Source organism: Caloenas nicobarica, chromosome 3 (genome assembly GCF_036013445.1).
Source record: "Caloenas nicobarica isolate bCalNic1 chromosome 3, bCalNic1.hap1, whole genome shotgun sequence".
Taxonomy (NCBI): domain Eukaryota; kingdom Metazoa; phylum Chordata; class Aves; order Columbiformes; family Columbidae; genus Caloenas; species Caloenas nicobarica.
This window is the reverse complement of record NC_088247.1, coordinates 84,008,494-84,034,535: the sequence shown is the minus strand read 5'-3', so window position 1 is coordinate 84,034,535 and position 26,042 is coordinate 84,008,494. Positions and strand designations below refer to the sequence as shown.

The window sequence follows — 26,042 nt, the reverse complement described above, 5'->3', positions numbered from 1 at the left end:
TTTGGCTCTGATAAGAAACTTCCTTCAAGCTTTGTAGCCTTTTTTTTTTCTTCCCTGTCCTTCCTCTGACTGTTATAATTCATATAAGGCATTATGGGTCTATGCTAATACCCTAAATTTTAGTGTTTGATCAGCTGGTAATGATCACCACTAAATGTAAGTGTTTTCTGTCCTGCAACTGGCATAAAGGGAATGAAATGGAGAGCAGAGGAGAGGACAAAAGAAGTGAAAGGAAGACAAGGCTCAGGAGCAACTATTGATCTCCATGCATAGATTGGGAGTTGAGGTGACTAGAAAGGGTCTCCTGTCTCTGTAGACTCTATACCAGGTTTTTGAGCATAATTGAATCTAATAGCAGGAAGAAAGAAATAATAGATTTTTGTGGGGACTCTATATGTCTCTACTTAAAAGACTGCAGAACATTCTGAAACTTGCTTCCAGCAGCTCAAAACTAATCAGAACGCCTCTTTGCTCCTCAAGATAATGTTAGTTGTAGTGCTGACTTTCACAGCTTCTGTAACTTTAAGTGATGTTACTTTGACAGTATAAAAAGATTTCCTTTTCTTTCACTTTGTTCTTTGCAAAAATGAAATTTAATTGTTGCAAAGAAAGGTAAGATATAGGGAAGGATTATAAGAAAGCAAAAAATCATTCACTTAGAGATCACCAGGGCTCCTTCAGTGATAAGGTAACCTATCAACTAATTTACTTTCTCACAAAGACAAACAGCCTCCTCTGAAGTGGTCTTCATCATTTCCCTACCCTTAAGTAACCACTTAAAACAACATCGAGATGTGTGCTGTAATGTCAATTGCCATTTTGTTAATTACTGTGTCAACCTGGTGTTTTGCAGGCAGACATGAGCTCATTTTGCCTATTTTCCAATCAGAAGCTGTATAGCTGTGGTTAGTTCAGTGCATAGCTGAAATCAATTATTCTTGCTGACACACAGGCTGTATTATCTGAGGTCCAGTCCTGCTCCAAAATGAGTGTGTGGCCCCTCATCAGCTAAATACAATATTAAATACAAACAACCATTTCAGATGACCAGCAATGAAATCTTTGTGATAGATTTCATTCAGGATATGTAATATTTCTCTTATTATAATTCTATGAGAAGTTTTATATCTATGTTTGACAGATTACATTTTGTCACATTACATTTTTTTTAAATCCATTTTTTCCTTGAATTAGAAGGTATTTTAGTCACATGTGCCAAAACAGAAAGAGCACAGCCTGTTCACCACTTACATAACTCTGTCTCAGGAACAGATTTTTATACATAGCCCTTCCTAAGATCCTGAGACCCATGATTGCAAAAACAAGAAGACTCACTTTTTTTCCCTGCTGTTTGCATTAAAATAATTGATTTTAAATTTCTACAGTGTTCTCTGTCTAGAAATTTTGTAGCTTATAGCCTGTTATAGAAGCTATAAATTAAGTCCACTGCAGCATGGCAGTGCTGGAAAGTTGTGTCCACCTCATTTGGCCAATGAGAGACATGAGAAACTAACCGTCATACCCATGGTTAAAGAATTTCTGTGTTGGAGTGAAACACAGGGCTCAGACAGTGCTGCATTTCTATGGAGAAAGTCTTCAGAGTCAATAAGTCTCATGGCTGTTAAATAATTCCCTGCCTTCATAAATGTTATTTAATATATATTCTGCAGTTTAGGGGAAAAGATTTACTGCATTCTTTATAAACGATGCAATAAAGAGGCAAGCTTTGGTCAGCTGAAATAATGTTTTAATTAGTACCATACATCCCACATGCAAATACCATTAAGACAACCTTTGATAAATGGGCATATTTCCTAAATATGTACAAGTTAAATGAGCCTTGCATCTAATGAAGGGATCCAAAATTAAAACAAGTGTAGGAGAAAGACTTGACTACAGAATTTTTATGTTTAAACGATTAAATGATTAGTATAGACTTAGTCACTGTTAGGTTGGTCATATTTCTAAATATTCTAATTACATTTTCCCACTCAGTCTGCCAGCTACAAACATTTTTTCACTTACGGTTTTCTGCTGGCAGGATGGGGAATTTGGACTCGGGCCTTTGACAGCAAGAGAAACCCTAAGTTGTTAAAACGCTAAAAGGAGGTATCAGTGTGATGAAGCATCTTGTCCTCCTCCTTCTGCCATTCATATGCTCTTAACACGGAGCAGGTTGTTACGTGACTGTTCATATCCACAACTGTTTGGTAACCTCTGAAAAAGAAATTACTGATTTCAAACTTGTTCCTACTTTCAAGGTTTCTGCAAGACGAGTGCCAAAAAAAAAAAAAGAGAAAGGGATGATGTAGCCTGTAGGCCGAAGATGGATAAAGCATGTTTGATGTTGGCTATGGGTTTGTTTTGCAGTATAAGAAGTGAATCCTGCCTAATGATGGATTCAACAGAAATGATAAGGTTTAAACCATTGTCTTAAGTATTTTGGCAAAGAATAGACTAATCTCACATAAATGATTTTTCACAGAAGATTCCTACTGTGTCGCACTGTGCCTAAACTTGATTAAACCCCTTGTACTGCTGGATGCCACCAGAACCCATAGCCCAGCAGGATATGGGCCAGAACCAGTGATGTTTATGCAGAGGATAAGAGACAGGGAACAAGCCAGTGTGTGAAACGATTTTGACAGAAAACACTTGCAAGTTGCAAGGAGAGATGAAGATCAGAGGCTTGTGATGGGAAAGGGAAACTGGACTTGGAATGAAAGAGGTCAGGAGTACAGCTCAACTGGAAAGCGCTTTGTGGGAAGGAAGGGAGATAGGTCTTTCTTGCCACGCCAGGGAGGATGCAGAGTAGGACCAGCTGGGGAAAGGAATGACGACGAAGTTGATGGCGTCACTGAAGATGATTGAGAAACCAGAGTTGGGTGACAAGGACTGTTAGCTCAGGAGAGTAAGAGTGTTGGTGATCAAATATGGGGAAAAGGTGTAAGACGAGGCATGCAGGGGTGGCAGAAAGGCAGACCTGGGACTGGCAAGATGGCAAAATCAGCCCATTGTACCAAGAATGGCCACGTAAGGAGCTAGAACTGAGGGCTGGAAGCCAGGTTTAGATAACCAGGTGTGGAGAATAAGACTGGAAAATGATACTCATGTCCAGAGGCAAAGAGAGAATGAGTAGAGGGACAGATTGGAGAGAATGGGGCAGAAGAGACAAAGGTTGGGAGAAAAGAGTGGAAAAGAAATAGGGAAAACACTTTCCATCCATTCACTGCAGAAAACTGTGAAAGAAGCCTACAGCTCCTCTGAAAATTATTAGTACGGACTGTTCTGTAAATCAGCACAAGCTGGAACAGAACAACATTATACAGAATGCAAAACCTAACAAAGTTCTCACACTTTGTAACTTTTGATTATCTGTGGAACTTCGTGTTTTTCATTAATTATACTCTTAATCTTCAATTATGAGCCCATATATTTTTTTCAGGCTTTCTGCCTATGATAATTTTAAATGCTTGACTTTGCCATCTCAGTAATTTTCTTTTAATACAGTCCTCCTTCAATATGTAATCAAATTACACTGTAATAATAAATGAAAAAAATGTTGGCATTGGTTTAGTCGCTTGTTAATTGCTCGTTTAATTAGAATGCTCACTAATTTGCAAAATGCAGGGTCTGACAAAGGATTTCATAGTCATTACTACAAATTGGTCAGGTTTTCCTGTAATTTACTTGAGTGGATTCTCATGATTTAGCTGAGAACCATGTGAAAATTCTCCCAATTAGTTGAAGTGTCTAGGCTCAGGATGAAATAATGTGACCCGAGTTTTTTTAGCTCTGACCCCTCTGGAGTGTTTCAAAGTGTGCTGGGCATATAGTGAAATCTCAATAGCATGTATGACTGAATGCTGGTCTGAGCAGGGCAGTTATTTTGTTACATTCTTTCCCTTACCATTAGTTTGTGCCTGTGCACTTTAAACATTTGAAGAACTCTGTGCAAATGATTAGCCCTGTAAAATTCCTTCTGGCAGATGTCGAAGTGAGCAAACTACAGATTTCTCTGTAGTTCATTGGAATTCACTCTGTGCAGCATGAGGAGTTGAAAATGGCACAAATGTAATCATTTTCTTTTATCGTTTTAATAAATGTTCTTGTAAATAGTTTCAACAACTTTGCAATACTTTTGTGCTTCCTCGGTCACTAAGGAAACATCACAGACATACTAAAGATGCGTATGACATAAGAGGAGTTTCCTCAGGCTCAAACATGTATTTGCAAGAAAGTATTTGTCTTCCCAAAGACGAAATTTTTTGAGATGTTTGGATGTTGTATAACACCAGTGCTAAATACATGCTTAAGCTTTGCAGCTAGATAGAAAATGACATCTAATACACAGGGAATTCAGATACTGAGCTTCATTTCTTATTTCTTTCTCATTTCTCTCTCATTTATTTTCTTATTTTTTTTCTTTTTCTTTCAAATTAGGATGAAAAGTTGAAATAGTGATAATTTTGGGGATTAATAATTTCAAGCAATATTTCTCTGGAAATCCGAAAAAGTGTTTTTCCATGGAAATTATTTTTGGTCTTTTTTCTCACCCTTTAAAAGTTGTCAATTTCTTCAAGGAAATAATCTGTTAAGATAACATTTTATTTTATACTGGGAAAAAAGTTGTATCAAAAAATGTTGTTTTAGCTATACCTACACCAAATATGGAATTTTTGTAAAATATACCAACTCTGGTTTTGTATGTGCTGCACACAGCTCACCATCAGTTATACTGAATCACTGATGCCCACCAGCGAACGCCAAAAGCAACTGATGCGCCAGTATTGCTTTGAATGTGACTGTCTCCTCTGCCAGAATCAAGAAAAGGTAGGTTGAGTGAAGAAACTCCTTGCCAATGAAACAGAATTTTCCAAGACCTGTCAGCAGCTTCCCTTCCTTTACGTAATACTTATCTTTTGCTACTAATTGAATGGCCAGAATAGAGAAGAAAATGACCTCTGCCCTCAGTGGTGTTATGTTGCAATGAAAGACAACTGTGAAGGAAAGAAAAGCAGGAAATGTTGACAGCATGATAAGACAAATTTCTTGCTAAAACACGCATTGTTCATAAAGCTAGGAACCACCTTCAGTTCCAAAATGTAATTCAGATAATTTTGAGATTCAAGGACCTCTGAACATGAGAGTTAACATGACTTTAAGAAGCTGAAAGGATTTTTTTTTCTATTAAAAAAAATAATCTTGGAACTTCAACTGAAGCTACTTGTCTGATGCTGCAGGAAGGCTGTGCTTGTCCTCATTATAAAGTTAAATTAATTCCGACAAACACCTGCGTCAATAATTTTCAAAAACTACCAGAAATATTCAACAGTTGTAAGAAAGAGTGATGAATCTCCTTGGATGACAGTCTGTAGTTTTTATGCTCTTTCACAAGTTCTTGGTATAGCAGGTCAGTAGTTGTAGTAGATAAAATTTTGTTTAACATGACCTTTTACGGGGGTTCAGCCTAGCCTGGTTTAATTATATTCTGGGTTGCTTCATATTTATACAACCTGATGAGAGATCAAATGGAATATGCAAAATGGGGCTGGCTTCATAGCAGTTTATGCACTTTGTCTCTCTAGTTATGTATACACTTGTTCTTATTTTCACAAATGTCTGTTTTGGGTGAGTCACATGCATAGCTAAATGTGTTCGCAGTGGATTAGAAATGGTAAGAAACGTATTGATGAAAATGTGATTACAAGGAGCATGATATGATTAATGAAATAATTGCTGTACAGAGAAAAACCAACCAAACAAAAACTAAGTGTAAACTCTGTGTTGGGTAGGACAGTTGTATGTGTGTAGTTTTGTATAAGCCAAGGTACACCCATTGAACACATAATATATCGTTTGATTCATCAGTAAGCAGTTTCAAAGAGAGAACACAGAAATGCTTCAGGCATCTGATGTAATGCTAAATTACTTTCTGTCCATGTGCAAAAGTTGTTGGCATTCTTTGCCTGATAAAAATGGCTACAATGCTACTTGGGGGCAGTGAAGGGAAGTGAAGACCTCTTTTTGTCTTTCTTTGAAAGATGCTCACTCAAGTGCTATGAAATCCTAGATTTGTTTTGGGGAATGGCATCCCCACAGATGCAGTGATGATTAGGAAAAATAAGGCTAAAGAGTCTTTAAGGATGACTTAACAGTTTGTGAAATGTTAGACAAGTGGTGTAAAGACCACTCAGTGTATAGAATGTTTTAAGAAACAAGATCCATGGGCTGGAGTATACTCAACTGTAAGAGTCAAAATACAACATAAAAAAATATTGTAGTGAAATTATATGTGCGTATGTTGATGAAAACAATAGTCTCATGTGTAGGTTAAAATTAATTAATGATTCTTTTCTCTTTGAAATTTTAAATTATGGTTTGAGTTCATCTTCTATAGATCTTTTTGCCCATTGGCAAAATTCCCTGTGGGGATGATATTGCAAAATGTTTGGAAAGCTCATTGTGACTGCATTCTGAAATTTTGTAGTTTCCTCATTGTTACCATGTAAAGAGGTCTGTGAAGGTCTAGGAACCTCATGTCAACTTTGTTGATGTCTATGAAGAAGACATCTTTATCCTCAGCTTCAGTCTAGGATTATTAGATATAATCTATAGAAGTCCTCTTGGTACTGCACTTCATTTTCTGGGACAGAAATTTTGCAGTTACAACTGTTTACACGACTAACTTGGAAACACAGATTTTTTTTCTACCATTGATCTCAATCATTGCTGGTAAGCTGAGTGGCGTGTAACACTGTAGACGTACATGTACATGTAACACTTTTTTCTTTTTTAATTACAGAATGACTGGATTTAGATGCTTAAAAGACATCCATTGCAAAAATCGTTCAGTCATGTCCTTGCTGACACGCTCCTTATACTAAGACAAATTTCCAGGACATCTTGAAAGAAAATTTAAAAGGCAAAATCTTTGTCAACAGAATAGGCAATGGCTGCAACTTTGGGCCACCAGGGGTGGCAGATTCAACATTGTAATTCAATAAATATAATCAGCTAATAGTAAATTCCCATATTACAACATTGCTTTGCAGATACGATGGCTTAGTCAATGGCAATCCATCTCATAAATCTTTGTTATAGGTAAAAATGCAAATTCCAGTTTAGCTAAGAAATGCTTTATGCCTTTGAGTAAATTCTCAAGTGTTGGGGATTTTTTCAGTTGTTGTCATCTCATCAAAAGCCCTAGAATCTCTTTTCTAACCAATACTTATAGAGATTGTAGCTTCTTGTTACTCCCGACTTCCAGTCTTGCTGAGTGTGCCTGCCAGCTGCTGGACACATACCAGGAACCACTGAAAACAGAGAAATGGCTCCTGAGACACACACATCAATTTACAGTCAAGTCATTTCCACTGTAGCTTTTATTATATATCTTTTGTACTGTTTAAAAAGTGATCCTCAGAATCCTGTGGGAACTATACATTAAAGTTTATATGAAGGGCATATAAACCTTATGTGTATTAGTACTTAGTTACATGTATGCTTATTTATTCATATTTTTAAAATACTTTGCAAGTTTCTTATCAATGAAATTCATGTTTCCTGCTATATTTTCTAAAGGCTTGTTCATTTAGTCTCATGTGCTCAAGTGAAGAACGAAGATGGTATCAAGTTCCTGTTCTCAAGTCAGTTGCTGACTTTATAAGTGACCTTGAGTAATTCATTTTATTCAATAGCAACCTTTTCGTTTTTTAAGACCTTGCTCTGATTTTTCATAATTAGTGAGAATCTACCATATCAATTGGAGCTGAACAGATTTTTGACTAGAAAGCAGACCAGTCTGTCTAAATCAGGGACCATTTTTGTGAAACCCTGTTTTTCTCGGTTGCCCCAAATGCAGCATGAAGATGGCATATTTATTTCTGCTGATTATTCTGCTGTCCAAAGGATAATAAAGAAAGATGCTGCATTTTCTAAGATCTTTTAGCTTTAAATTCTGGATTTGTTTTAATGACAATAATTCCTTGAAGTGAAGTGGTTTGAGGTTTAGTTCTCTGCTTTGTGCAGTTCCCATTGCCATGTAGTATCGTAGTGCTGTGAAAAAAACAAAACAAAACACACACACACACAAAAACCACCACCACCAAACACCAAAAAACTCCAACAAGGTCATATTTAACCTCAGAGACATCTACATGAGCAAATAACACATTTAGCCTACAAAATGCTACTAATTTCTCCTAACTTTAGTTAGACATCTAATCTAAGCCAGTTTTTAGCCTTCCTCCTTACCCAAAGAAAAGACAAGCAGCTCATTCATACTGTCTTGCAGAAGAAATCTGTGAAAACTGCAATGGATGTAAGAAGTTAAAGCAATTCCTTCAAGCAAATACCCACACTTTAGACAGATAAAGTTGGATGAAATAAATTATGCTGCTCCCTGGAGTATATATAAGCACAAAATAAAGCATCACATGGTTACGTTTATGTGCTAGCTGACGTGGATAGCAGAGTGCTGTTGCAACTACGTGGGTTTCAGCACACTAACATCCAAATTGTTGGCAAAAGCTGTTTATGCAGATCACTTCAAGCGTTTGTCACTGGCTGCTGCTGTAGACACATATATCTTACAGGCAGTGTCACTGCTTCTTCACTGTTATTTGTGCTAAAATTTATTAAACATCATACTACAATCACACAGTTTTTCTGTGTAGGAGTAGTGTGTCAAAGTGCTCTCTTGCCATTCTAGGTTACATGAGTCTGCGTGGGCTTTTTCTAATATTTCAGGTTTCTGAGGAACTATGATTTAAAAGACAACTTATCTATGAAGAAATACTATTTGTTTCTCATTTACTGTAATATTTTGTGTCACAGATACAGCAAAATTCACCCCAACACCAGTAGTGTCTTTAAAATTCCCAGTCACTTGGTCTTCTTAGCTAGATATGGCAACTTCACAACGCATAAGAATTTCTCTAACCACTGCCTAAGTATACACAGTTTACTTGCACAATTGTCTAGATCCGAGACTGTAAAATGGCAAAGGCTGGATTTCCAAGCATACTGAAATGGGCTGCAGCCCAACCACGGCGACACTCTCAAAGTTGCTGAAGTTGAGCATCAACCTGAACTGGTGTGCTCTGGCACACTCAGTGTGAGCAGACACAGCCCTAAACCATATGGAGAGGCCCAAGGCTGTGCAGTCACAACTGCATTGGGCATCATTGGAAGAAATGGATGAGAGGAAATGCCCTCAAGTTGCACTAGGGGAGGTTCAGATTGGATATTAGGGACAATTTCTTCCTGGAAAGAGTTGTCAGGCATTGGAACAGGCTGCCCAGGGAAGTAGTGGAGTCACCATCCCTGGAGGTCTTTAAAAGACATATAGATGAAGTTCTTAGGGACATGGTTTAGTGCTAGATTTACGTTATGGTTGGACTGAGTGATCTTAAGGGTCTCTTCCAACCAAAATGATTCTATGATTCTAAATGTTCCTCACTGGTCACTACTGATGAAAAAACTTCAAAGTGAATCCCTGCTTGCAACTTTCTATCTGCCTCTCAACTATGAGTACAGCTGTGCGATAATCCACGTGAATAGCTGTCATCAAATGAGAAAATATGGAGGCAAACAGTGGCAACTAACTGGACCTGTAAGTCTTAAATAATTTTTTGTGCCTGGGCTTCAATGTCAGCTGCATTTTGATTCTAAGAGGTCATAAAGTAATGCTGGCCAGTCTCTTTTAGCAACTGGTCAAGCAGCCCGGCTGCTGGTTTGACACGGGAAGAGTAACAAGTGCTAACACATCGGTGTAAACTGGTTGGAGTAAGATTAAGGTGAACTTTTTGGCCATACAGTTACTGCCAACCTAAACTGCACTAGCTGCAAATCTAAACAATATTTTAATTATTTTGGCTGAAGTTGAAAATAAAAAATCAGTAACTAAACGAGGGAAAAAAGATGTCTTTCTAAAAGTCACTCAGAATATTTCCAGGCTGTCAGTACTTTAAGTTATTGCTACTGTAATGTCTTCAGTTCATTGTATCCCTGACAGCTTTATACATCATTATTTGTTCCATTTTAAGATCAATCTCCACTGTAATTCGGAAATGTGTGCCTTCCTAAAAGCTGAACTCTTGGCAACATATTACCATTCCAGCATGTAAAAAGCCCCTGACATTAATTATAATTAAAGATGGAATTATATTGATGACAAACATTTTAAATGGAGAACAGTTTTTTCCACAGTCATGAGCCAGAGTATTGTTCATGTGCTACATTTTCAGCCAAGGTTTTCAGGGAGATTTGTGCTTACAGAATCACTTTGTTATGTGTTGTCTTTCTCCTTTGGAGCCAGGATTTAATATTTTAGTCTAGCTTACTTTTTGGAAGGCTTTTATTTATTACAAGGTCAAAAGCAATGGGCTTGAATCTGAAACAGTTTTATATTTGGCCAGTATTTGATAGTTGCAAAAGCTAAAAATAACGTAATGCCAGTAAGTACATTATTCCTTTAATCACTTTATTGCTTTGCTCGGTACTTACTTATATTGCATCCTGAGTTTTGGTAGAGAACATCACAAGTCCAGTTTCCACTTAAAGGACTCCCAAAATTAGGTCACTTGAATAACAGCCAAGCCATCTACATCTACACAAAAATGTCACCTGCAATTCTTTAGCTGGTATTGCCCTTCCATACATCCACCAGCTGTTTTATTAAAAAATCACTGAATAAGTTTCTGAACCTACTAGGAGTTTTGGCATTATTTTCCTATCTTAGGAACAACACAACTGTAGTTGAGAAATATCATCAAATGTAAATGGTCCTCCATGTAAGGTGATTAAATTTGTTGCTAGAGCATATGTCTGTAGTTGATTTGGCTCACTGAAGTTTCTGAGAGATGCTTGAATATGGCCAAGGATGGAATTTACACAACATTTTCACCTTTGATTTTCATGTTTGGTGTCAGCAGTCCCAAGGAAGACCAGGTACTTAAATCACAGAAGCATTGTTACATGAAAAATATTATTATTGACTTTTGAATTAGCATGTAAACACTTCATGTAAGATCGCTATACTGGTGTTAGTGCAAAAGTATCACCCCTCCCTCGGGGAGCATATATTTAGGACAGAGGAAATGCAAAGTTATATATTAAGAAGTGGCTTATTAAACTGCTGAACTGTCAAGTTCCAGAAGTTTGTGTCCCAGTTTCCCCAATATTTATTTAATTTCAGGCATTTGTATTCTCACTAAGTTCTCCAATACAATATGAAAGATGACATCTCAAAATTAATTCAAAAGATGAAGCCTGGGAAGCAAGGATTAAATAGGATTGTTGAAAACAAGTCTGTTCATACAGCTAACTGAACCTAAAACCCCTTGAGCAAAGCAAAGAATAAAGTAGGAGCAGCTGTATCTCTAGTCATAATTCTAAGGTACTTGCTAAGTACTAAAGTACTAAGGGTGTCTCTAAAAATAACAAACCAAAACAAACAAAGAACTGGTTTAATTCATTTCCTATCAGAAGATAGAGTTTGCAATAATTTATTTTAGAAATTGTCAGTTCATTCCTCATCTTTTTAGTGTTTTGCCACTAGAACTGCCTTTGAAGCAAACTGCAGCAGGAAGTCAAGCCAGAGCTCAGTCATATTTCACCCTCCTACCACTTCAGCCCAACATCAGTGTAACCAGAGCCTACAAAACCCAGTAATTAGCAGCCCACTGGGACACAATGCTGGTTCTTTCCAAAGGTGGTTGGCTGAAGTTCCTTCCTTCTGGCAAGACATTTTGTAGTGACATAAACTGTGGATCAGTTTCTGAAATCCAACAGTCAGTCTAGCATTCTTCAGTTCCCTTTCAGAGGATCTTACCCTCTTGGGATGTATTTCCAAGCAGCCAAGGACAGAGGGCTTTTTTTCTTTCTAATACCCAAAATGACACTAAAAGCCAAGGCAACCACTTCTAATTTCTGGCCTCTCTTGTCCATTAACAAAAGAATCATCTCTTCAGCTTCTTAGCATTTCTTACATGACTTCTAAGGCTTCTTCCATATTTCAACATTGTAATTTTTTTCCATTAAAGGACAATCCCACACACAGTGTTGACAGTGACAAATGGACTGTGATCATTTTCCCGTGACAACGTACCTCTCTCAGTTGCTTCAGGACAGCTTCAGTGTGCTCTGGTCACGACTTGGCAGCAGTCAGCTGGAGCTCACTTGGGTTGTCAAAGGTCATGGAAAAGATACTCCTTATAAATAGACGTGAATTCAGAGCTGTATGTGAACTCCTTTCTTGTTCAGGGGATCTTTGATCGGGAAACCTTTATCAATTTTATCCAACATTTTCGTATTTGGAGCCGACATAGGAGTTGGAGTACGGCACTCTCCTGGGAGTCCGGCTTTCTGCTCATCTGAGGGGAGCAGAATCTCATTCCTTTCAGATCCAGCTGTCTAAGAGGAAATGTAAATCTTCTGGCAGATGTTTTAAGCACTAACACATTTTTGCCAAGGGAAGGGAGTCTGCTCTAACTGCTGTTTCAGGCCATAGCAGCTACATCTAAATGCCCAGCTAGCGATGTTCCCCCTTTCCGGATGTCCAGCTTCCTTGGGACTGTCATTAGAACTAGCTATTACTGTTATGATTTCTTTTTTTCAGATGGTGTCGTTCCTGTAGCAGTCACTATTTGGTCTCTGATGAATGATAAATTTAAAGAAGAAAAGTCTTGCTCTGGGTGATCACTCCAAAATAAGCATATAGAAGAAAATATGCTCAGAGAAATTGCAGTAATTTAAAACATAAGACTAGATCAGGGAAATAATTTTCTAAACACCTTTTCCTGCAGTGATTTTGGGGACACTAGTTCACAATATTTTTCTAAATATATATGGAAGCCAGTCATTGCTTTATCTGATCTTGAATCTCTGAATTCTCTTTCACTAAGATTGCTAAAAGTCTTGTGTATTTCAGCCTGTCAAGGTGGTTTCTAATACCAGTATTACCTAAGGGAATAATCTTGATGTTGGATGCCTTCCCTTCAGCTGTTTATCAGTCCCTTTCTTCTAGTCTGTAGGATGTTATTTTTTTTTTTTTTAATCACATGAATTAGTTAATTTACTCCTCTTATTTAAATGAAGAAAGATGGCTTTCCTGTCAACTGCCTCTAAACTTTTAGGCACTTTTTGGAAGCCAAATGTTATTTTTAATTTTAGTTTTCAAAGACTGATTGATTGATTGATTGATTGATTTAGGACCCTGTGGCAAGGTCATCAGGTATCCTGACTTCATTCTAATTTCTTCTTGACAGTGTAATTCTTCAAAGTTTGGGGCTTTGGCTGAATTTGTAGGAAGCACTATAGATTAAGAAAGACAAAATCAGGCTCTTCAGTGCCTTAATCAGTTCCAGTCCTTAACTAATATCCTCTGGTCTATTAAAGCAGGAATGAGCTCATCTGAATAGCAAGTAAGTCTATAATTTTTGAGACTGTAAAACTGAAGACTGAATGCTTTGGACTGAAAAATTGCTATGGTAAACAATGTGCCATGTCAATATCTTGCCAATAATTTAATTAATAGCACAACAATGCAGTAACTAAAGCTGTGGTTGTAAATTCTGCATCTGTAAGCTTTATTTTTAGACATGAACAGGAAGTTTTTGTTGTGTAAAAGGTAGCAGGCTTGAAAAGGCTGAATTTACTCCAGCTATGTGAGCTACAGCAGAGGACTGGGTAATAGTTGACCTGTTGCAGGATGTCCTGCTATTTTCCACAAGATTGCCAGTGAATTGTATGAAAGCCATTGATTACACTGCAAAAAGTGTTTTGAATTGGAGATTATGGTAAAACAGAGTATCACAACTCTGCCCAAGGTTTACCTGACCACAGTCATTAAGAAAAGTGTGCTGCTGTATCATATTGCTTTAGAAAAGATAAGGCATGAATCTTTCTCTTAGTCAGTGCTGGCAAGTGTTGGATGTATATTAAAGTTTCTGCACTTCTTTGAAAACATCTAGAGAACTAAATTTTCCTTTCAAAATATTTCTCTTGTACAACTTAACATTAAGTTTGCAGCATTTCCATGCACAGAAAGAGTCTTGAGCTTTGAGAGCTTTTGATATGATACCAGCTACTGCCAAATCATTCAGTGGTTTGAATCCATAGATGTTTGCTATAGAGGAGAAAGATGTTGTGAAGTTTTTCCTAGTATATTGTATGTAGTTAACAACGGTGGGGATCCATGCAAAGTTAACTACTTCTCCCCTACCTCAAAGCCTCACCTGCAAAAGAAATTTTAAAAAGGAAGGGCTGAGATAGCATGCTTTTCAGGGGGCTGACACTCATCCATCTGACTGGGAAAAATATTATAGAACATTATGTCTGCTTTTTGAACAATGAGTGAAGTAATTATTGGAGAGTACTTATCAGGAGACAGAGGGGTAGATTATGACTACCGTGGACTGTTTTTTGGAAAACTGGAAATCCAGTTTAGATTATGTATCACCAAATTCTGTTGCTTCAGCAGGTCCCATAAACACTTAATTCCATGTGCATCAAGATGTCTAACTTTCAGTACACATCTTGTAATCTAGGCTACCTCTCCTTGCTTTGAATCACCTTGGTCCATGACCATTAGTTGCTGAGGCATGTAAAAACTTGTAACGACGACAGTCAACAGGAACTAGCTGTGCGATAGCTATTCAAACAGTAAATAAAAACCGTGATAAATATTTAAAGGCTTTATAATAGTTTCGATGACTTTATGACATTTGGGAGAATATTCTTTTCACTTTCTGGGATGTGGCCATTTTTCTGTTTTTTTGTGACAGTGACTAAAATGTCTGTATTATCGAATATCGAATCTGAATAATAAAGTACTAGAAAGGTCCTGGAAACAGTTTGTTTCAGGCACTCATTTGGCTTACAGAATGTTTCTAGCTGCTTTCCTTACAGACTGGAAGAATCTCTACTGTTTTAAGTTGGTGTTAGAGAATAGTGAATAATAATTCTCCAAAGCATAAGTTCTTGAAATGACTAAAACATGGAAAGACATATTTTAAAGGTATTTGCATACCTCTCCTAATATTCACTAATATTCACCTAGCAGACGATCAAATTTTGCAAAATTCTAGAGGAGAAAACTCCGTATACTGTGCTCTCTTGACTTGCAGTTGTACAAAATAAATTCAACCTTTTCTTATTTATGACTTAAATAAACTTGGAGACTGGTCAGTGTGGATTGGAGCATTGACACAGAATATTCGAGCAACATGCTAGTGAGTTAGGCAGTCAATATTTATCAGTGCTATAGGAATTGCCACTTTCACTTTTGAGATCTGTCAAATATTTTAAGGTATAGAGTAGATTCATCAACTGTGTATGATCTTAACCGTGTTGTGTGTGCCTTTGTTAACCCTGAACTCCCTGTATTTGGTATCTATTTATTCAGAAAACGTGCGCTGCAGTAAATATTATTTTACATTGCAGTACACATTAGAAACATACTTACTATAGATTCCATTTTATCATGTGATATATCATGCATTAAGTTATTAAATTGTTTGGGTATTGGTGTTTAGAATAAATATCCAACTTCATGTCAGTATATCTTCAGTTAGAACCAATAATTCGATGGGCACATATTCTTCAAATCACTGAAGCATAAATTGAACTTTTATACACAAATAACTACACCCCTACATAGTGAAGTGTTTAGTCATTCACATAAATATTAACTTTAATGGGATTTATGCATGCATTTAAAATTAAGTATATATTTCATTGCACTGATGAATGTGGATTGGATTATGCATTATGAATAGCTAAATATTCTGAGGATTTCAGACCTGTGTATCTCTTTTGAGCTACTAAATGTCCTCAGTAGCACTATGTGTCTCCACAGGTTTCTGAATTAAGGAATAAAGCAGATTTGCCTTATAGCTGTCAGTTCGATTGGTAAGATAGACCTAGAGATTGCCATAACAAATGTGTAATGTCTAAGACAGTCTGAAATACCAGCCTCACAGTTGCTAGGGATTATGCTGAACAGTATCCTTGCTCAGGTAACCAGATCACCCACAAGGGTTTTTTTGACTGATGCTGGAAATTACAATGGAATTACAAACGTGCCAAGAATTTTTGGGTGGTCTGGCATAAGACCTTATTTCTCTGATGCTAAGCTGTAAATACTTTCCTTTGCTTTTCCTTGCTTCCTCCCATCTTCTGGCTTTTATGAGTTGGTAAGTAATGAACTTCCATTTATTGCTCTTCCCATGGTCCAATCAATTTTTATTTCAGCATGTAACAGATGCAGCTTGATGAGAATTTTGCAGTCAGCTCTAAGCTCCTGAAATTAGGACGTTTATAAAGGCAGTACCATCACAGACACAAAACACGGTCCTGTTGCTCGTGGAATAAACTGCAACTTCCATCATCTTGACCGGGAGTAGACATTGGTGTCTTGGGCCTGCAAAGTGCCGATCATCCCCAGGGACCCAGGCTGTGTGCAGCACAAGGATTTTGTAAAACAGTACAGAGAAAGGGCAATAAAAAGAACTGGGGTACCCCTTGTGTAGTTATTACTCCTTTTTCACCAAAAGGATTAGTAGTATTTAAGGGACCTAGTTTAAAATAAATATGGGAAATGTTTTGGTTAGCAACCAGAATGATCAACACTTAACTGAAATGATTTCAGAATGTGTTCAATACGTGTGCCTTTCATTCGAAGAGTCTCCAGATCCAGGCAAGAGGCTATGGTGAGGTTTAGCTTTTTAGGCCTGTACGTTGTTTATATTTTGACAGGTCTCTTTAGATACTATCTTGCTAAGTAGCCTGGCATCCTTGTGTGGTGCTTTTTGAGAGGGGAAATGCTGTCTGTAATTTAATTGCTTAGGTTTTTGTCACAAACAGTGCATCAGAAAAGCTTTAGTAACAGCACTTGATCAGTGAGCGTTATTGGTCTCTAAAAAGTTCCGTTGAGCTATGATATTCAAGACTAATCACAGCTTTGAGCTTTTTTTGTGTCTTTTCTCTTACTATAGGAATTTATACACATCCACTCTAAATATATATACACTCTAGAAATTGCTCTGACAATACACTTAAACATAAAATCACCATGATCATCAGTCATATATAATGCTTACCAAATAGTTTCAGATTGTGTCCATAATAACGCTGTTTCTACAGTACCCAGCATTTTCGTGAATGAATTGGAAGTAATTGCAAAATCATTGCCAGTAAAATTCATAGATGACAAAGACTGAGAAAATAATAAACATTTATGAGGACAGGTAAATAATAAAGAGTAACTAGAATTGCCTGGTAAATTAGACTTATTGAAATAAAATGCACCACCACTGCAAAGGTGGATCTACAGCTATGTTTTATTTCAGCAAACCTCAGACAGCTACAGTGTAAATGCCAGTATCTGAGCTACTTACTCTAGACTTCCTTTATGGATGAAATGGAGAAAAATTGACATACTTTGATTGTTGTTCAGCTGACATATTTTAGAAGCCTGCTTTAGGACAATACAAATTGCACCCTGAGAGCGCCTCTTTTTGTCTGTCAAATAGAAGGGTAGCCCAAATGTCTACATTTGGTCAGATGAATCTCAGCATAGGTATCTGAACTGAAATGAAAAAACATTGTGCTGGGAAAGAAGGCTAATGTGACCCTTGAATCTATAGGCAGGGGAGTCAGTAGGAAGAGGGATGTCAATTTGCTTCTCTATAAAACATTTATGAGATTGCCTCTGTAACATACAATATACAGATGAAGTGATCTTTGAAAGGACTGTTTAAAAATATGTGTGCCTAAAAAAAAATCATAAAATTTAATAGCTGAAGTGGGATTGCAGTGGGTAAGAGTGGAGTATGAGTTTGACAGAAATACAGTTACTATTTTTGGTGTGCAGAATTCTGAGCCTGACAGATATTATGCTTGCAACTGGAGAGGTTGAGAACTGTTGGTCTGTTTGCTCCTCTCTTACCTGAAACTTTATGACTTAATTAACTTTAAGATGTTACTTGGATAAACTTATCTCAGTCCCATTTCATTTTATTAAACTGACCTTTTAAAATGGACTTGCCAATCTTAATTTTCTCTTCATTAAAAGCATCTCATTTCAATAAATTTCCTACAGTTGTTTTGATGCCTCTCTGTAAATTTCCAAGTAAATATCATAATGTTAAAACTAAGTTGGATAATATTAAGGAAAGGTTACTCATACTACTATGTGAAGGTGCTTGTTTTTTTGAAGTAATTGTATGCAGGGTCTGGGGAAACTTTCATCTTGATTTGCATGCCTAAGTAGAGCATTTCAACATGAATGGCTGTTAAATTTGCCAATACCTCTACAATATAGAGTTTTACCAGCCTGTGCAGTTCTTATGCACTTCCAGATTCCAGAGTCAGTAATCCATGAAGAGCTGATATCGATTATGCGAGGTAATGCAGCCTGCCTAATGCTGAGCAATGCACTGCACAGCTCCACTATGGCATCCCACTGCAATGTGTCTTATTTTACTTTGGGGATGCAAAAATAAAAAGTACAAATTCAATTTGTTCAGAGGTCAGGTTCAGCCCCTGCCAACAGCTTCACAGAGAACACAACATTGTTTTTCTCTGCAGACAAAGGAGCTTTGCAATTGCCATATGTCCCATCCGCCTTCTTCAGAGCCATATGACAGAAAACAGAAGGTCCTCTCTTCTGACAGCTCACCTTCTGGTGAGGACAATCTTATGCGGGTTGGAAAGGATAGTTGAACTGGCATTTATGGAGCTGGCGTTATTCTTCATGGGGCAGGGCAGGGGAGCTTTTGAAACTTCAGAAATCACATGTAAACCTTGAATCATGACAGGGCTGTGTGCACTGATGATTTCACATACTCGTAGTTCTTAACAAAGTACATTCACAACAGTGAAGGTGAATGAAATCCTCAACTGAAGCTGCAGGCTTCTATAAACCACGGCCCTCATAATAAGAGATGAGGGTTCTTTGATTCCCAGTTTAAGCTTCATCCAGTGTACAAATATAAATCCCGCCCAAGTTCCAGTGTGGAGTCAAACTCTAGTGTTTGCTTCACAACAGCCTCCCCTTCCCAGTGAGTATACATTTTTCGTCAGCTGTACAGTCCTCTATCACAAACTGCCATCCCATCATACAATTGTGACTTCAAAGTTGAGCACAAATTATCTATGCAAATGAGAAAGACTGAAGATGTTTTATAAGAGATGACATCAGATATTTTGGCAGACGGCTCAAGTGTGTTTTTCTGTGCCTGTAGCTGCACACACCTGTGATCTCCTGGCAGGCCCTTGTGCCTTGTTTGTTCTGAAGCACTAAAATCACAAATTCTGTTTAGCCACAGTATAGTGCTTTGCATATCAAATTTTCTGACCAATATTTTTCTTCCTCTTACTGAAAATGAAGCTTCCGAAGATCTGCAATATTTTCTACTCATTTAATGCTTTTCTTTTGCCACCAACTATAAAACAATGATTTACTGAGTTTACTAGAAACATACATTCACTGCTGCACTTTTAAATAGAATCATAAATAAAAAATTGTTATTTATGGTTACAGAGCATAATGTATCAGAGATCTGTTTTCAAATGTCATGCCCTGATACAAATGTGTCTGAGCTCTTCTTACACCTTCTTCAAACAAAACCCAAGAAAACCTCTTTTGATTTGAACTCGTCAATTTGGTCAGGGTTGTTCTGTGAGATACACCTGTAGTTGCCACTTAAATTTTTAAAAAATTAAGCAAATCGTAAGCCATCGTCAGCAATTTATATGAAATGTTCAGATACTTGAGGTATCTGTAGCTTTTAAAGTGTTAAAACGTGGCAGTCCAGGAGATTTCCTTTTTAAAGATACTTTTAAAGGTTTCACTAAAAGAGAACAAGAACGTTATATAGTCATACATTTTGTGTACAGAAGGAACTATTATGACTATTTAGTGTGATTTTTCTGTCTTGCAAAAATATGATATCCAATAATATTTCATATTAAACCCCTCATTTCTGTTTGAACTATGGTTTATAGGTTTTTACCATTGTAAAACTGACATTTGCTTGTGCTTACATTACACTCTTATATTCCATTTGTGTAGTTAAAAGATACTGTTCATGGAAAACTTTAGACCTTGTTTTCACTCCTCTCAGGGCAGCCTGGCACTCCAATACCCCCTACGAAGCTTTGCTCCTTTCTGCCTTTGTGGGACTGGGTACCTGAGCACTGGAAGCAGACATATAATGAAGATGGCCTAGGACCTGCTTCTTATACAAGAAAGGCTGTGAAGGAAAAAGAGAGGTGTAGGCATTACTTATTGTTTGGAGTTCCCTTCGCCACTTCTCCCTGCTGTGGAAGGAGGCGGGGTGTGCTTCATGGTTCCTCTCCATTGCAAATCTCTGCCTTGTTTCTCTGCCACCATCTGTGAGAAGGAGAAAGAAGAACTATTTAGAGAGGACAGAAAATCCAGGTTTTATTTCTTCCTGTAGCCTAAGTATGAAAGGAGGACTAGCCCTTAATCAACCTTTTCAATGTTCAGGAGATGTTCAGAGGTGCAGTGCATTACAGACGAGCAATGCTGGGGCTATGGGAGTGCATCTGGGCAGAGGGGGCAATGATGATTACTGGTTGGCACATGCTTGTTTTGGTAAGAGAGATATTTTCTCTGAGAGGACGTACTGTCTGTGTGGGAATATTTTAACATTCAGTATTTTAAATATTGAGATAGCAGAGAACAGTGACTGCTAACACTGTGTAAAAGCAGTGATGCTTGAAATGAATAGGTAGGAAGCACTTTTAGGAATTATACAAAACAGAAGAGTAGTCAGGAGAAAAGGAAGATTGTAAAGCAACGAGAAGGAAAGAGAAACATCCGTACTTTGAAGATTATACTCCTTTCTAAGGAGAGTTCAGTTAAGGATGGGATGTGTTGGGACACTAGAATAGCAGAAGAGATAGGGAGAGAACTGATTCTTACAAACAACATGGGAGCAAAGGAGTAGGAGGGCACGCAACACGTGAACATTTTCAAATGCTTATTTCTGTGGTGGCTGCTGGCTGTAATTGTTTCAGGAGATGGTACTTTCATAATAAATCTTCCTATCACACAAACACACAGAATCACACAGAATGTTAGGGATTGGAAGGGACCTCAAAAGATCATCTAGTCCAATCCCCCTGCCAGAGCAGGAACACCCAGATGAGGTTACACAGGAAGGCGTCCAGGCGGGTTTTGAATGTCTCCAGAGAAGGAGACTCCACAACCCCCCTGGGCAGCCTGTTCCAGTGCTCTGGCACCCTCACTGAGAAGAAGTTTCTTCTCAAATTTAAGTGGAACCTCTTGTGTTCCAGCTTGAACCCATTACCCCTTGTCTTACTGTTGGTTGTCACTGAGGAGAGCCTGGCTCCATCCTTATGACACTTGCTCTTTATATATTTATATGTATTTAAAGCCAGAAGAACAGAACATTTTACATTTGATCACTATGCAGACAGACTGTAATCATCATCAGATACCCTCTGGTTTTCTTGTTTCTCTTTTGTTATAGCTTTGTTATAAGTGGTTATAGCTTCATTTTTACAAGCGTCAGTAATGGAACCTGAACTGTGAAAGACTGTGTAATATTTAAAGCAAATATTGACATTTAGTGGTGTTTTGTGTACCACAGGCTATTTTTACGAGTATTTACAGGATGCGCTGGGAAGAGCTGATGATGTCTGCTCCCAGGCTCCTGAAACATGGATTGCAATATATATCTGCAAATTTAAAAGTCTGGAGAATAATTGGATATAAAAGCTGGAAGCATTCTGAAAGAAAAACAACTAATATTGTTCTGATCTACCAGCTATAGAATTTATTATGTTCAAGCAAATATTAAAAACAAAAAATCTTGTTCTTGAATCATTTATACAGTGAACTAATTATTAATTTTTTGGGGGGGATGGGGTGGAAATGGTTCTTTATGGCAGGAAAGTTTTGCTTTACAGAATATTTTGCGTTTGTCCATTTTGAAGAGCCAAATATATTTCAAAGGTAGAATTTTGTCTGGTTGAATTATGTAGGTAAACCTTCATGTTTTATGTACCCTAACTAAATTCAAGATGTGAAGGTACACAGTGTCCTTCTTTTGAGAGGTGTCAGGTGTGAAGAGTTTAGCTTATAGCTTGTGTTACTAGAAGAACCGAATATAACTGGAAATTGTTCCATCTAAAGGATTAGAAGCACAGGTGTAAGCAGTCAGGGCTAGGTAGTTCATGGAGATTTCCAGAAAGCCTCAGTGTTAAGATGACAAATCCCCAGGTGTGTTTTATCAAGAAAGCTGTGCTAGCACCTGCCATGACTTTGGAAGAAAGGAGAGACGGAATTGGAATGTTGCTGTTGCATCTTAACTCATCTTTTAATGAACAAGTTTCCCCTGCACATGCTTGAAGTAAGTAGAAAGCAGGTGCTGTAACCATCTTCCATCTGGAGTAATTGCTCAAAATAAGTCACGGGATCATTTTTGGCTTTCCTTAATTGTGGTTTCAGTTAGCACATCTAATGACCCTTCTGCCTCCAATTGATTCTATCTGTGTTATTAAGAGCATTATGAGGTTGCATGCTTGCCATGGAAAAGTGTGTGTTGCAGCTGTATTTTCTTCCTCTCCCAACAAGCCTTCCAACACTTCTGCTCTCGGTTTGCTCCTAGCAACTCCTTAGACCAAGACACAAACATTTTGTTGTCCTGAAGAGCAAACTCTTATGCGTCAATGATAGAAATAAGGAATATAATTAGGCAGAAGCCACTAACTCTTCGTTCTTTTTCAAAAGCCTCTTCCTTTTCTTCGCCTAGCGTTCTCCCTTTCTACAGATGAAAAAAGCCTGTTTTCTTTTATTGTTGGCAGCTTTGCACACCTGGAGGTTTGACTGGGAATGTGTTCTGAAAAAAAGATGCTTTGAATGGGTGTTACACTGTGGAAAGCTAAATCTCCCATAGGTGTTACTGCCATGCTCTTAAATTAAATGAAACAGTTCAGCATAACTATTAATCACTTTGATTATTTCCATAATTCCAACTGCAAGGCAGCTTTGTATTTTAGCTGGCTTAGTCAGCACATGGCCATGACTTTCAATGAATTGTCCAAGGGACAGAAACAACTTATTGGAAAAAGCTTATTAGGCTGGAAGGCAGAAGTGTTCTCAGTGGCAAGCCCTCCTGGTTGTTTTGCAGTCCCTGCTTGGCTGCCTGTTTGGAAGCAGCCTCTGTGCTTTGAACAAGTGTTCAGGAAAGGACGGGACTTCTTTGGTGTATGTAAAGCTGATGAAGAACAGTAGAGGAGTAAAACGCCCAGCCAGCCAGGTCTTTGCTTGTTCTTACATAAGCCGATCCCCAAAATGCCTCATCTTGAGAACACAGAAAACATCTCATTGAAACCTGTGAGTTAAATCCTTCCCAGAGCTGGGCATCCTGCCCAGCTCCCTCCATCCTAAAGTCTCTTGCTACAGAAAAGGGATAAAGACCATGAATCCAGAGAGGGCTGGGAGATTATTGGTCCAACAGACACTCCCTGTTCTCTACCTGGATATGAAGACAGCGATAAATTAAGGCTATGAGCTAGTGTAGAACTTAACGGAAATGCAAACCTTGCATTGCTTTGTGTTGTTAATGAAATGCTAGAAAGCAATGGAAAGCAACTCAAAATACTGCACAAGAAAGAGAAAAATTAATCCAGTGTAAATTAATGCTTTAACCTGATTCGTTCATCTGTTCCACTGTGTACAAAGTGAGCCCTAGCGATGCCTCAGTCACTGGCCTGTAACAACTGTGTACTTAGGTTTATTTCTTCACTTACAAATCTGTCTCAGTTCCCATATATCTGAGGTTTTAGTCGTAAGGCTTGCAGCATGCTACAGAAATACTGAGAATTATACTTGGGCCAGTGGGAAAGGATAGCTTAAAAGAATCTTAATTTTTCAGGTAGGTCCTTAAAGCTAAAATTTCACAGACATTAATAGTATCTTACAGACCAGATTTATCTTTTAGATCAATCAGTGAGCAGCACTTGATATACAAAGATGTTTCAGAGACAGATTATTACAGGTTAACAGGGTGAGTTCGGAAATTTATGTAGCCCCGTACAAACTGGTAGAGGTTACATTGAAGCTGCAAGATTCAGTGTAAGTCCATTGCAAAGCTGTAAGAGAGCTGGGTATGTACATTAACTGTGCTGATTAAATTTCTACAGTACAAGCTTATTAGTCCTAACATTCACCTCATGTCTTCCAGTGGCAAATTCAGCTATGCACAAAATTATTTCCAGGTGATCTTTTTGATGAAAGAACTGATTGTAGGGGAAGTCCCTGTGCTAAATGCAGTGGGGTCAGGCCTCCTCATAAGGCCCTAGAGAATGGTGGGGCAGCTGAGACCAATCTTGATGATCCCAGGAACAGACAGAGGTTTTCTGTTTCATGGAGCAGCTGGAAAGACAAAACTGCAAATCAAATGTTAAAGTGAGTGCTGATTCTCACTGTAAATATTTTCTATTCTGAATTTATGGTAAATAAGGAGCAGCAGAATAAGAAAAGTATGCAGTTCTAGACAGATACAGATTATAGGCTTTTTAACAGAAGTACTTCTGTGATGCCCAGTGAGCATCTGTTGGTTACAAAGTGCTTGGTTAGATTTTCACACACCTTCTTTGTTCATCTCCAGGCTTCCAGCCCTGCTGAAAGCTGATTTTTTTTTTTAGAACTGAATTTAAAACATTCCTGGAAGAATCTGCACTTATAAAACTGTTTTGCAAGTAGCAGGGCCTTTTATAAGGAGAGATAATGAACTGCTTAAAGCGATGCAAGTTGTATATCTAGATGCTTTTGGAAATCCCTCAAGATGCTTAACTGTGTCTGTAGATGCTTTAATAAATTTGTTCCAAGTGGTTTTTCCTAAGGTGCAGTTAGTCCCTGCTAGAGAGTAGGAAATGGGAACTTTCTTTTACTGCTGTAGCCATTAAGAATTTTTTGCCTTCTTTATGATAAAGCAATGGAAAAATATAACTGTTTATAGAATCTGATGGAATAGGGAAGAAATAGCAATGAGTTATAAAAGAAAACTGAAGTTCAGCTTTTTCTGAGTAGTAGATTTCTCCTGTAATAACTGTCATGGATGAAGGTAGCCTCCCACTGTTTGCAAAGTCTCGATAATCACCACATGGTTAATCAAAATTAGTTTCTAAATCCTTTATACAGTGTAGTTGAGGATCTGTGAAGCGTTAGGTACTAGGTCTTTGAGAGAATTTGATCTATTCAGTGCATTTTGATAGTAAAAATCACATGCTATTATTTATATTTTCTGATTGATCATAGTTCTTGTTGCAAACCTAATACCTGGTTTGAGTATTTTATGTTTCCAAGTTTGCATTAATTTTTCTTGATGCCATCTCATTTACTTACAAACACAGGGTGAGTATGATTTTTTGTGTATTTACAAAAAACTAATACAATCCCCACAAGTAGCTTTTGTCAGTGTAATCTTTTTACCGTTTCTCATCATTACTGCATATTCTTAGTTTACTGTTTTTCTCATCAAATGCTTTTGTTTCCATTAACCAGGATGCTGAGAAATTGGCTGGTGAAGAGCATGCCTGGAAAGAAGTAAAAAATGCTGTAAATGAAGTGAGACATCCAAAATCAAAAGAAGGTATCCTTTCAGTGACAGGCTGCAGTCTGTCATTCAGTTGTGAGGACAATCCAGAGAGCCCCTTAGTATGAGTTCATCTTTTGAGATTTATTTCCTAAACTTTTATGTTTTTCTATTGTTTTAAAATGTATTTTTAATTCATTTGATGTTTAGACTGTGTAATATTCTTAATTACATTTATGATAGTCAAGTATCTCATTACTTGGACTGGAACTGCTTCATGGCAGAGACAGGAGGTGCCTATGATGTGAAGGGATATTTTGACTCAGGTTTATACTTCTGCCATCACAGCCCACCACTTCATATAAATCCACTTATAAATGAAGTAAAGCTTAATCTTAAATGTTGTTAAATTCTTTGTCCTATTACTCTCATTGTGACATTTCC

The 26,042-nt window shown here is 37.6% G+C and overlaps 1 protein-coding gene across 1 annotated transcript in view; it reads left to right on the top strand.

The window, feature by feature from the left end:
- Window positions 1-26,042, top strand: part of SMYD3 (SET and MYND domain containing 3) — a 411,825-nt gene that overhangs the window by 332,579 nt on the left and 53,204 nt on the right. The window contains exons 8-9 of the mRNA XM_065632390.1: window positions 4,723-4,833; window positions 25,568-25,655. Of these exons, the coding sequence (XP_065488462.1) occupies window positions 4,723-4,833; window positions 25,568-25,655 (199 nt within the window). The remainder of the gene's footprint in view (window positions 1-4,722; window positions 4,834-25,567; window positions 25,656-26,042) is intronic.